This window comes from Arvicola amphibius, chromosome 6 (genome assembly GCF_903992535.2).
Source record: "Arvicola amphibius chromosome 6, mArvAmp1.2, whole genome shotgun sequence".
NCBI classification, from domain to species: Eukaryota; Metazoa; Chordata; class Mammalia; order Rodentia; family Cricetidae; genus Arvicola; species Arvicola amphibius.
Window position 1 is genome coordinate 36496872 of NC_052052.2, and position 13999 is coordinate 36510870.

A 13999-nucleotide genomic window follows, 5' to 3' on the forward strand; every position below is an offset into this window, starting at 1 on the left:
TCCTTCTCTCTCCCACTTCTCTCTCCCTTCTTCCTCCTTTTCTTCATTCCATTCCTTTCTCTTTGATTCCTCCTTCCTATCTCTCTCCATCCCTCTCTCACTTCCTTTTTTCCTACCTTTCCCAGTTTTTGTATCTGGTAAACCTGATTTTGAGGCAACTACAGAGAAAATCTATGTGACAATAATCAATGTGTCCTAATGACTTAGAATTTATAAAAACCCATAGAGTATGGTTATTTTTTCTAAGATGAGAAAATAGTTCAAAATGATCAATACCATTTTTATGTTACTGAATTAGCATTTTGTTAAACTTACACATAAATAATTTATTGAGATAATGTCTCTAGAGTTCTAATATATGTATAATTATAAATTTCCATTCTTTGACTTTCTTTCAATATACTACACTTGTCATTTGTCATACCAAATCCAGTATCAATGATAAAGAAGTACAATCAAAGGATGCTCTGCAAGGCAGTAAGTCTTTTAATGAAGATTAATTCACTGGTTTATTCTTTGTACTGTCAAGTTGACAATTAACCTCTCATGACTGAGTACTTACTTGGTAGGATGAGATTTGTTTGCTTCTCTTCACCCGTTAGAGGGTTTAGAACACAACATGTGATACTTTTCTGTGACTGATTTCTGAGAAGAAGAGTCATCTTCATGTGGAAAAATCTGTCTTCATCCTGGGAGTATGAGATGGAAGAGTATGGGACTACTTCCCCTTGACTGTCTCTCCACTCCATTCGGGGCTGTGGGAACCACCCCTCTGTAAAGCAACCCACAGTGGGTCCATCATTAGCAGGACTCTGAACATGGATTTGTGTCTTCAATCCAAATGCTGGTGGAAAGGACAAAAAGATAAAAGCATAGTGATTATACTGAAACTGGACTGACAGGTTAGGGAAAAGGAGCCTCAATAATATGTTCTGCAGTCTAATAACACAAATGAATTGACTTCCATACGTTTTTTTCAACTTAGGCTAATTTGCTACTATGCGATGTCTATTTTCTGCATAGTGTATTTTTAAGATAGATGTGTGACTTTTACTTATTACTTGGCTATTTTAAAAACTTTAAATATGAAAAAGCCTTAACAAACCACCAAGACAATTTCCATGTATTTCAGTTTATTGGGCACAAGGACAGTGGTATACTATATTCCACAAACAACTTACCTGCCACACTGAGGTTCATGCTGATCACATCACTGAAGCCACTATCATTAAATAAACACTGGTAAGGTCCATCATCAGAAATGCGGATATTATGAATTCTGAGCGCCACTTTGCCCTTCCCAATGGCCTCTTTCACAAACACTGTACGATTCACATATTCAGGGGCAGCTTCTTCATTTACCCCATGACCACCTCTGTACTGATAAACAAGTTTGTAATTGTCACTCCTGAGCCAGCGCACCTCCATAGACTCTACACTGCGTGGTGGGGACACCTGGCAGCTGAGCTCGGCCTGGCCTCCTACCCTAGCCACCAAATGTCCAGTGGGAGTAGTCACCATCAGATTCTCTGTGGGAAAAAATTGAAAATCAAAATAAATCTGAAATTAACAAGACTTTGTTGCCATACACTTCTTAGAAGAACATATCAAATCCTGCCCACAAGGCTCAGCTGATCTAAATAGTCAAGTCTGATTATATTGCTTTTTATCTTTCAATATTTTTGAATACTAATCCTAGCTCATTCTTTAAAATAGATTCTAGTGAAGTAGGAATCCCCAGTGATCTGTCTTGCTACTTAAAAATTGTATGGAAGAAACTGTGTCTGGTATAACTGTGTTGAAACCTACAGAAGGCTGATTGTCAGTTTCTGTGACAGTATCTATGACAAAATACCTAAGAAAATAATTTTAATGAGAAAATATTGTTTTGATTCCTGGTAGCAGAGGCTTCACTTCATGGTAGGTTTTTTACAATGTTTCTCAGCCCCACTGAGACAAAATGTCCACCTGAGAATGTGAAGCTCAGTTTCTTGTTGCCAAGAAGCACTGAGAGTCCAAGGGACAAGGATAAAGTCCTTCCAGAATCGTCTCCCACTCATCTAGTTCCTCCAACTACACACCACTTCCTACTTCACTCTCCTCCAAGAATGCCATAGTATCATGAATCCAGCAAAACACCCATACAATGATGAAGGCAGAGCAGCTAAAGTCTCGTCACTTTTCAACTATTGAATCTCACCGTTTAACAGCCTATGTGTATCATTTGAGGAAAAACTTCAAAACCAATTTGTAATTGCCTACAACTTCATTTGAAGGTTTGCATAATTATTATTTATAGTTGACAGTACTACCTAACCCCCACAACCCTTAGTTTATTTGTAAGAAGTCTGTCATGATCTCTAGGGCAGTCTTGGTAACTTGTGAGAATTAGGATAGGCAAAAACAAGTCCATTTTCTAATTATTGGAGAGCTATGCTCTGATCATTGATTATCGCCTCTGGTCACGTAGGTGTAGGCAAAGAAGGGGTCAGTTATTTTTGTAGCTCTCCTAGAGTTAAAACCTTACCGCTGCCTAACTGAGGTGGCATCCAGATTGTTTTCAAGCTTTTCGTCATTTTGACTTTATTTTGAAAGAGGGCATTCAAAAAGCAGCCGTGGGTACGGGGCAAACTGGAATCTCTTTCCTTCCATCTGCGATTCTTTCCTTTGCTACAGAATTCATAGTTGACAAAACATTACTTTTACCATTTTGAAAATAGCATCCTCTATTAGATCAATTAATAAAATAGGCTTATTTCACTATTTCTTTTTCATTCCCTACTGTTTATGTAGTTTTGATTCTCTGCATTTGCCATTTTCCTTCTCTCCAACAAAGCTTGAGTGTATTTTTCAAGATAGAGTTACTATTCACAAAGACTCTTCTGCTTTTGTTTGGTTAAGATAATGTCTTTATATCCTCTATATTTGCAAGATAATTAAAGTATTGTGATATATAATTCTTAGTGTGGGTTCCCCCATCTATGCATTAAATAATTTGCTTCATCTATTCCTTGTTTGTATGGTTTCTATAAAATTGGAGGTAATTTTATCTTTTTTGGACGTGGAGCAGACAGATTCTTTCCCATGACTGCTAATACTTTAAATATTTTCTTCCATTTTTATTTATTTATTTATTTATTTATTTATTTTTGGTTTTCTGAGACAGTGTTTCTCTGTGTAACAGTTCTAACTGTCCTGGAACTAGCTCAGGCTGGCCTTGAACTCATAGAGATCCACCCGCCTCTGCCTTTCCAGTACTGGGATTAAAGGCGTGTACCATCACTACCCAGCTTTTCTTACATTTTCATTATACTTTTAATACTATATGCAGGGGTGCGTGTTTTGTTTTGTTTTTCTGCTTGCTTTGTCTCTTACCCTGTGTAGTGGTCTCCGAGATTCCTGGATCTGTGGGGAGTTTTAGTCATGGCTGCACTGTGCGTACTTCTCCTTCTCTTCCTGTTTGCCTTTCTTCTCCTTGTATTATCCCTTTGAGAGTTGTCTCAGAATTCTTAGATTTTTCTCTGCAATAATTTTAGTCTTTCTTCTGTTTACACATTTCTATGATGAATATTCAAGGTCAGATGTTCTTTGCCAATTTTTGACCTTTTAGTCTATTCATGAACCCATAAAAGAGGAAATTCTTTATTTCTGCAATGGTGCTTTTTATATATAAGATTTCTTTTCATTACTTTCTAAAAATTTCTAGGTTTGCTTATAGTATTATTTTGTTCTTATTATCTGTTTTTGCCATTAGATCATTTACAATATTAGTCATAGTTGTATTACATCTCTAGCCTGACAATTTCAGACAATCTGTGTGGTTTCACTTGCTCTGTCATTATGTACTATGGTTTTGATTCTCAGTGTGTCCTGGAAAGTTTTATTAGAAGACAGATATACTACGATCAATGTACCTAGATGGTATGTTTTAATGATGTAATACGAATGTGTGATGTGTGTTGGGGAGAGAGAGGAAACTTTCTGCAGTTTCATGATTTGAATTTTCCCCTAAGTGAACCTGTGTCTTTGGGTTTTGACCCTTCCTGAAGCTTCTCAAGGTCTCTGTCTTCTAAGAAAGACAGGACAGAAAGAGGTGACTTGAGTTCAGTATTACCCTTCCTTCTCCCAGGTCAGTTCAGTCAGGCCATGAAACTCAACAGGTAATGCTGTGGGAAAAGAGTTCATCCTGAATGCAGAACTAATTAAGGGGAACCTATTTACAGAATGGTTACTTTTCCCATCATTCTCTTCTAACCACTAGAACCTGGTAGAAAGAGGGAAGTAAAAGGTAACGACCAGTACCTACCAATGATGGGGTGTTTCTGGTTCAAATCATTCTACATTGAGGCTTTAGTAACTCGGTGATTCCAGCTCATATTTTCCTTGTTTACCGCTTATTTCCTCAGATCTTTCTTCTCCTCTAAGACATTCATGACCTGGTAGATTTATGCTTCTTTCTGACTCTCTAGCTTAGGGACAGTTGGTAGACCCTGTAATCTCACTCCTTTTTTAATCTAAGAAGAGTTGTTGATCCCTTTTTGACTATTCTACTTGATATTGCAAAGAAGTGATTTTGTTCATCTCTTTCAATAACAAACTGGACACTAGAAGTCTATCTTGCATCATTTTCATAACTGAAATGGATTATAAAAGTAAGTATTCTTACGAGAAGTCGATGCTAACGCTACCACTTGCAGGAAAGTGAAGCACACATGATATCCAGTAAGACAGGAGTCTGTGGGCTTCATCATATCTGAAAACGTCAATAGAACAAGGTAATAAACAATGAGATATGAAGTATAGATTGTCTAGATACACACAATTTATTCATAATTTTAAAAAGAGACAACCTTAAAGTTCCATTAAGAATAAATTTCACAGTGTTGGAAAAAAGAGATTGTTATCACACATGTTTCTGATCAGACAAGAACTCATTACCCTTCTAGTTTACACTCTGTGGGTACTTTAACCTTTTGACCAAATTTTCTAAGTATTTAACAAACAGTGTATTTAACAAACAGTGGAAGAAAAATACTTAAAGTAAATTAATACATCTATGAAACAAAAACAGGCAGTCTAAAGGGATGCATGCATTAATGTGAAGAAAAATCTAAGAAAAATAACTTTAATCCATGTATTGAAAAAATAAATTGAAATCAAAGTGTGAGCAAACTAATGTCATTTGTTAACAATTATATATATTATTTCTAATCAGTGGAACAGTGTTTAAACCTGTTAATTAGCATTTTTTTCGAGACAGGATTTCTCTGTAGCTTTGGAGCCTGTCCTGGAACTAGCTCTTACAGACCAGGCTGGCCTCGAACCCACAGAGATCCGCCTGCCTCTGCCTCCTGAGTGCTGGGATTAAAGGTGTGTGCCACCACTGCCCAGCTTAATTAGTAATCTTTAATGATAATTTGAACTTTAAAATATGAATATGTTTGTGACTATGTTGTTGATAACTGAAAACAAAAACATAACCTTACAAAAGAAAAGATCTGGATGAATTACACATCAATGACATTTTTAAGCCTATGATAAAAAAATACATCAATCATACCTAGCCATGAACTCTACATGATACAACGACTGGCCTGGCAAGACATGCCCATTGGTAGAATAGTGGCAGGAACATTGTGGGAGTAACTAACAACTTTCTGAATGGATTCATGACTGTATATACATTTAAAACTTTACAAATTATTTTTTTAAATATCAGACAGAGTTTGTTGCAGATCAGCTATAGCTCAACAAATCTCTTCACAAATTTTTAAAAGGCGATCAACTGAAATTTTGAAAATTTAAAACATTTTTCCTCTGTAAAAGAGTGAATACAACTAATAAAAAGATAAACACAAAATAATATAAAATGAGCTGGGTCTTATGGGCTAGATAGATAAAGCTGGAATGTCACTAAGAACATTGTCCCAAGGGTTTTCTTCTCTTCTTGATACTTTCGTACATGAGCCTTCTGTATGATGCCTTGATTCAACCAATATGAAAATACTTAAAGATTATGGTATGCTTTTTAGATATCTCATAAATAGCATAAGCGATTTTATTTAACACTGTTCTAGCATATGATTTTCCCATACAATGTGGGTAGGTGATTATTTGGCTTACTACCTGGAAAAGTGGGTTACAGTCAACAAAGAGACATATAGAGATTTAATCACTAAATGACAGGTATGTTTCTGATATTTCCCTCCCATACCACCCACTGTTTCAGAACAATTAACACGCCAATTGAATTTGTTAAATATACTATTCTTCAAAGCAAACTACAAGAGAAATAAAAGTACAAAAAGACTTGTATCTAGCAATAAAAGTATATAAAAGCCTGATGGTAGAATGGAAAAACAAGTTATAACTAGCCCAATAATATATGCATCAATAAAAGGTAATGATCCAATTTTATAAATGTCAGATATTGATTTCTAGAGGATTTGTTGAATTAAAGGAGTCAGAAAAAGATAGTTCACATGTTACAATCACAAATATATGATTCTAAAATGCAAATAAAAGTAAAAGTAAATTAGTAAGTCTCTAGGAAAAGAGAAAGGGAGACGAGAGAATGACACCAAAAGTTCACAGAGATAGTTTTGGGACTCACCAATATACACATGGTATATGAAATGCAGTGACAATTTCATGACTGTATATACATTTAAAACTTTACAAATTATTTTTTTAAATATCAGACAGAGTTTGTTGCAGATCAGCTATAGCTCAACAAATCTCTTCACAAAAACACTTTTAAGATAAACATAAAATATTGGTTGTGATCTTTTAGTGGCTATTTAGTTTTATAACTTAAATCTCAGGAGTAGAATCTTGGAAACTGGGGACACCTACATTGGTGACTGTCAAGTCTATAAACTGTCACAATACAGTGTTTTCTATAGGTTCTGCTGGAAATTTACAACTGTTGGGAGCCCTTGCAGGATATGATACCTACACAGCTGATCCAAGATACTTTGGAAGAAGGCAGCACAAACTGTACATGGTGGGCTTTTAGGGGGATGGGAAAAGACACAAAGTTGGATTGTGACAGAAATGCATTGGATCCTGGAGTAACTGGGGGAAGGGCATATGTATGATCTCGGTGTAAAAACTCTCAGAGAACTAGTTTTTATTTATTTATTTTTTTAAGGAAGGAGGAAGGAAACTGTGGAAATGGTATTGTTCCTGAATCTCAGGGCACAAATGATCCTATCAGCAGAATGAGATATGAAAGTATAACCTCTCTTTTTAGACTTCATTGCCTTTCAGATTTCTAAGTCCCAATGGAAAAAAAGGTAAAGTAGTGAAATTCTAAGGTTAGACTTACTGAGGTAGGAAACACCCTTGTCTCGAACCATTGTCCACACCCAAATCACTTACTTTAGCTCCGGATTCTGTAGAGAATTTCTTTCCCGACCCTTCAAGTATTCTCAGTGCCTTCGGGTTGCTTAGCAAAGTTTCTTCAGCATTAGTCACTAACACACCTCCGCTCTACCAGGGTTGGTGTTCCCTCGGAGCCTCAGCTAGTTTCCTTCAGGATGGCGTTTCCTCTTGTCCATATCAAATCAGTATCCCTTCAGAGAAAGCAGGCAGACTACTGCTTTGCCCAGCAAAGAAGCCCATGAGCTTACTCTCTCTAGCAGCACACCCTGTGCTGCTCCGGGGCTCTGCTGTTTTCAGCAGGCCTGTTCCAACATGACCGGCTTGGCTCATGATGCTATCTGAGGCAAGGTGTGTTTCTTTATACAGTTTCACCCAAATATCCCCTAAAAACAAGCTAATGCTGGAAATACAAAGGGGATTTCTTGCTTGCATCAACAGGAATGTGCTCTGGAAATTACCATTATAAATCACTTTGCTTTTTCCACATAGCTTCTATGAATATTTTTAAATTCATTGAATTAAATTAAATTCTATGAAAATTTTTAAATTCAGTTATATTCTTTTCCTGAAATCTCTACTAAATTTAGTCATGTGAAGGGCTCAGGATAGGAGAAGCACTTGGAAAACAATTGTCAGATTTTTCTTATGAAATAAATTAGGAAATGTTAGAATAAGAAGAACCTGATCAAGATTTGTGCAGCATCACCTCTAAGCTATCCATAGGAAAATTTTAGTAATTACCTTGTATTAGAGGCTATACACCACTAAGATCACAAAATGTAGACAGAAAATTATGGAAGACAAAACATGCAATCTTTATTTTTTGATAATCTTCTATATCTTAAATACAAAAAGAGAATTATTTTTTCACTCCCTCAAGATTTTATCAGAACAGCAAAAAAGGGACCACATAAGAGCTCTTTCTTCTGCCACACACACCACTTGTAATTTAACAAACTAAGTTTCTCTTAGACCAGAATAATGAGTTTCACAAAGACATACAATGTCTCTTCTTTCATCCGCACAAATTTTTAAAGTTATTTAACAATTTCCATTCAGCCTTTCTGATTCCTTCCCAGAGTTTTTAATCTCTGTCCAGAAGCCCCGCCTAACTTTTCCTTTCTAGCTATTGAGTCTTTAGCTCTTTATTAAAGCAATCATAAGGTGCCTTGGCAGATGAGGTTAAACAGAGACACATCTTCACAGTGAACAAAAGGCTTACCCCACAACATCAGTTCTGTAGGGAACTCTGAGCGCTCACCGGAGCATATACTGTGACACCCAGTGCACTGCTTAATCTACACACACTGTAGTGGAGGATTATCTTGGAGTCTAGAGCTTATAGTTCTCAGTGGCATCATAGCTCATCCTGAGTCCATAACTAACACTTACCAACCCTCTTCCACCACATGGATGAATTCCTCAATAGATATTACTATCTCAAAATCTCTGTGAGTCTGTGTAGGTCGACTGAATGGTACCATAGAACTTCAGTTCTGTAATGCTGAAGACCCTTGTTACTACAGCCTTCTTAAGTTAAAGGTGATATATTTGGCACTTTCCACTGTGATTTGGCAAAATAGGTGGAAAAACAAGCTTATGGAGTTGATGGAAAGTTAATGATCCTGAATGAAAGATAGTTACATACTGTGCACATCTAAAAATAAATCAAATCATGCATATTTTATAGTACACAAATTATAAAGTATCATGAGAAGCCCCAGTGGACCATCTGAGTGTTCAACTGAGAAAATTATTCACTAATTACCTGAAATGACCAACTGTTGAAACTATTGAAAATATTCATTTTTATTCATAAGGCATCACTATTATGAAGGGTGCTTATACAGTAGTATTAACCACAGAAGAGCATGCAGTGAATGGGGGTTTGAGTTGATTGGAGTTTGACTTAGTTTCCCCACTACTGGCTTCATAGTAAAGAATCTGTGCTTTCTCTATGTCTCAAACACCAATAATATTTATGGGAAGCTCCCAGTTCCAGGAACCAAGAGAGATGCTTATGGTGAAAATCTCACACTGAACTGCTCATGTAAATCTACTCTCATACAACCAGACTTAATTTTAAACTCTGCCACTGATGACTCCAAGGCTTTACTGAAGTCAATTGCAAACTCTAATCCCATTTCCAACTGTTAACCAAGGCACATGTCGCTCTGAAACAAGCAACAGTCGCATGGTTCCAGCATATCACATACATCTTTAGTTCATGGATTCTGTCACTGCACTAGGGTCAGCATCGCTGGAGACAATCATGTAATGAATCCGTGTCAGATGAAATCAACCTATACCACAAATATATTCCTCCCTCTCTCCATTATGTGACACTATCTGTACCTCCTCCTATGATAAGTACAAATTACTCCTACAAATGTACTGACAACTTTCTTCACTAATAATTTGCTTGGGAGGAGATATCAACAAGATTGAATTTCTGATTCCACAAATAATGAATTAACAAAGAACATCCCATAAACAAACTACTGGAAAAGTACCAAAGCTTTCTTTCAGCCTGTAGACCAAAGATGGGTGCCCCAGCATTGCAAAGAAATCTGGGGTGACTGTCCAGATAGCCAGATGTTTCTCATTTCAGTAGTAATGCAAGTTGCTAGTCTAAACTTCCTGTTTTCTCAGGTACTATTTTAACATCCACAGGTCTCTGATGGCACTGAAGACCAGATAGTTATAGTTTTATCAGTTTCTTTGTTTCCAAACTCAAAACAGAAACTCACAAAAGAGTTACAGCTAATAAAGGTAGAGAGGCATAAAAGTTTAAATTATTTATCTAATAAAATGTTTTAAGGTCTAAAATGATACTTTTAGGTTTGTAATACAAGTTATGAAAGAAAGTGATTTAGGTACAAAACTTTGGGCTCACCAAGATAGAATAGATAATAGAGTAGTTTCCTCAAAATTCTCAAATACAAATGGACTGGACATTGTGGATGTAATTTTTACTTGATAATTCTTATTGTATATAGTTTTACTGTGTTAAAGTTAAAACCTTTTCTTTCTCTTTAGTCAAAAAAAGGGGTATGGGTGGAAGGGAGGGGAGGGAAGGGGGAGGCGGAGGGGAGGAGATGGAAATCTTTAATAAAAAAAATTGAGAAAAAAAGGGGGAAATGTTGCAAGACATGATAACTCTGTGAACCCAAGATTGTGTTATTTAAATAAAATCAACCTTGGGTCAGGAGGTGTATCCAGTAGCTAGTTGATGGAAAGTAGTCATAGAGAGTCAGGGGAAGCTTGGAAAATGGATAGAGAGATGCACAAGAAGTAGTAGGGAGAGACTTTGAGTGTGGAAGTCCTTCTTGGTTTGGGGTAGTTGACTTGACATTCTCTTGCTGGATAACCAGCAAAAAACGAAATTTCACCTGGTTGCTTCTCAGCCTGTCTAAGCTAGCAATTTTCATCACAGCATCTAACTACCAAATCTTTATCAGTAAATAGAAAACTAGAGAATTAGTTAGAAACTACATTTGGCAGCAGTGGCAGGTTGCAGATCCAGTGGGATGCAGAACAGCCAGGCCACTGCCTGAGCAGTGGAGCAGTGACTGTTGGGTTGCAGTTAATAGCTGAAACAGCAACAGATTTAGGTGGGCTTGCTGAATTTTTAATAAATAAAGTATATTTGATAATCTGGTTTATAAATTCCTAAAATCTTTTCAGGTTCACAGTAATATTTATTTAGCTTTTTTGTCTTTGATTTAAAAAAATACTTTAGCTATTTGGATAAACTAAGTCATACAAAAACTGTGATATTCTATTTTGAAACTAAAGGTAATTCAGATTTTAAGACTTAAACATAACAGGGATGAAGCTCTCAAATCCTAATGAAATAACTACTAATTACTATTTTATAAGCTATTCATTTGATTACAATAGTATGGCCTCAGTATAAATCAATGGCCAAAATTGGCAAATTTGTGATTTCCAAATTCTCACAAATCATTAATAAATGCTACTGTCATGTACTGTGGAATAAGCCTTCTGTACACTATTGTGAATATATGTCACTATGATTGCTTTAATAAACAAGCCAACTCTCCAAGAGCTGAACAGGATGAAGTTAGGAAGGACAATCAAACTGAGGATATTGGGATAAAAGGGTGGAGTCTGGGGAGATTCCAGGAGCTGTAGATTGAGCAGGACATGCTGAAGGACAAGTAAAGCCATGAGCCACATGACAGAATGTATGTTAACAGAAATGGGTTAATTTAGATTGTAAGAGCTAGTTAGTAATATGTCTGAGCTATTGGCTGAGTATTTATGAATAATATTAAGCCTCTGTGTGGTAATTTGGAAGTGGCTTCCAGGATAGGAAAGCTCCACCTACAGTCACAGACAAAGGGTCCCCAAATATCTTATACATAAGCTTGCTCTGAATCACTTCCAAAATCTCTTTTTTTCTAAGGCTCTACTTCCTTACTCCTAAAAATCCTTTATTCCTATAGTTTCTTGCATGCTGCTCTATACTGTAAACTGTTATTTCAGGATTTTTAAGTTGTTCATCTGAAATGATTTTAAAGTAGGCAATTTGTAACAAAGTCTGTTTCCTGTGAAAAACTGTGTTTGTCACACTGTTAGATTTGAGAAAATATATTTCTTTATCCTTTTAATTCATTTTTTGATAATTTCATACTTGTATTAATGTGTTTTGATCTTATCAACAATTTCCCCTCCAACTCCTCCCAGACCACCTCCATCACGTCACCTTCATGATTTTTAATTAAAATTTATTTCAGTATTGCTGCTGTTGATTTATATTTTAAAATATATTGACTGAAAAGCATTTCAAGTTATAACCATTTTATTATTTTCAATTCTTTTTCTTTTTTTGGTTTTCTTTCTTTTTATTAAAAATTTCCATCTCCTCCCCTCCTCCTTATTAAATAAAGGTATTTCTGGAGGCATTACCATCCCTGACTTCAAACTCTATTACAGAGCTACAGTATTGAAAATAGCTTGGTATTGGCATAAAAACAGAGAAGTCGACCAATGGAATCGAATAGAAGACCCGGATCTTAAACCACAAACCTATGAACACCTGATTTTTGATAAAGGAGCCAAAAGTACACAATGGAAGAAAGAGGGCATCTTCAACAAATGGTGCTGGCATAACTGGATGTCAACATGTAGAAGAATGAAAGTAGATCCATATCTATCACCATGCACAAAACTCAAGTCCAAATGGATTAAAGACCTCAATATTAATCTGAACACACTGAGCTTGATAGAGGAGAAAGTGGGACATACTCTACAACAAATGGGCACAGGAGACCGTTTCCTACGTATAACCCCAGCAGCACAGACATTAAGGGCAACATTGAATAAATGGGACCTCCTGAAGCTGAGCAGCTTCTGTAAAGCAAAGGACACTGTCACTAAGTCACAAAGGCAGCCTACTGACTGGGAAAAGATCTTCACCAACCCCGCAACTGACATAGGTCTGATCTCTAAAATATATAAGGAACTCAAGAGACTAGACTTTAAAATGTTAATTAATCCATTTAAAAAATGGGGCTCTGAACTGAATAGAGAATTCTCAACAGAAGAATTCCAAATGGCCAAAAGAAACTTAAGGTCATGCTCAACCTCCTTAGCAATCAGGAAAACGCAAATCAAAACAACTTTGAGATACCATCTTACACCTGTCAGATTGGCTAAAATCAAAAACACCAATGATAGCCTTTGCTGTAGAGGTTGTGGAGTAAGGGGTACTCTCATCCATTGTTGGTGGGAATGTACACTTGTGCAACCACTTTGGAAAGCATTATGGCGGTTTCTCAGGAAATTCGGGATCAACTTACCACAGGATCCAGTAATTCCACTCTTGGGAATTTACCCAAGAGATGCCCAATCATACTACAAAAGCATTTGCTCAACTATGTTCATAGCAGCATTATTTGTAATAGCCAGAACCTGGAAACAACCTAGATGCCCTTCAGTGGAAGAATGGATGAAGAAACTGTGGAATATATACATATTAGAATACTACTCAGAGATAAAAAACAATGACATCTTGCATGCAAATGGATGGAAACAGAAAACACTATTCTGAGTGAGGTAACCCAGACCCAAAAAGATGAACATGGGATGTACTCACTCATAATCAGTTTCTAGCCATAATTAAAGGACATCGAGCCTATAATTCGGGATCCTTGAGAAGATAATAAGAAGGTGAACCCAAAGAAAAACATATAGTAATCCTCCTGGATATTGGAAGTAGACAAGATTGCTGGGCAAAAATTGGGAACTTGGGGGTGAGGTGGGATGGGGGCAAGGGGAGATGGGGAGAGAAAAGCGTGAAGGGGAGGATGGGGAGAGCTTGGGGGAATGGGATGCTTGGGATATAGGAAGGCTGGATATGGGAGCAGGGAAGCATATATCTTAATTAAGGGAGCCATCTGAGGGTTGTCAAGAGACTTGACTCTAGAGGGGTTCCCGGGTTTCCAGGGAGATGCCCCCAGCTAGTTCCTTGGGCAGCTGAGGAGAGGGAGCCCGAAAAGGCCAGATCCTATAGCCATACTCATGAATATCTTGCATATCACCATACAACCTTCACCTGGCGATGGATGGAGAAAATGACAGAGCC

At 36.8% G+C, this 13999-nt stretch overlaps 1 protein-coding gene across 1 annotated transcript; it reads right to left on the reverse strand.

Annotated features, from left to right (window-relative positions):
- Window positions 1-536: 536 nt before the first annotated feature.
- Window positions 537-4751, reverse strand: LOC119817236 (selection and upkeep of intraepithelial T-cells protein 8-like). The gene is made up of 3 exons (XM_038334415.1): window positions 4667-4751; window positions 1182-1529; window positions 537-844 (listed from the first exon to the last, which is right to left on the reverse strand). The coding sequence occupies exons 1-3, from the start codon at window positions 4749-4751 to the stop codon at window positions 537-539; spliced, it is 741 nt and encodes a 246-aa protein (XP_038190343.1).
- Window positions 4752-13999: the final 9248 nt, after the last annotated feature.

What these genes read in the sequence shown, in the direction of transcription:
- LOC119817236 (XM_038334415.1), bottom strand. Translation starts at nt 4,751, where the DNA reads ATGATGAAGCCCACAGACTCCTGTCTTACTGGATATCATGTGTGCTTC. An exon ending in AGCGTTAGCATCGACTTCTC is followed by an intron (nt 1,530 to 4,666) that starts GTAAGAATACTT and finishes TTTTTCCCACAG; the next exon opens with AGAATCTGATGGTGACTACT. An exon ending in CATGAACCTCAGTGTGGCAG is followed by an intron (nt 845 to 1,181) that starts GTAAGTTGTTTG and finishes CCTTTCCACCAG; the next exon opens with CATTTGGATTGAAGACACAA.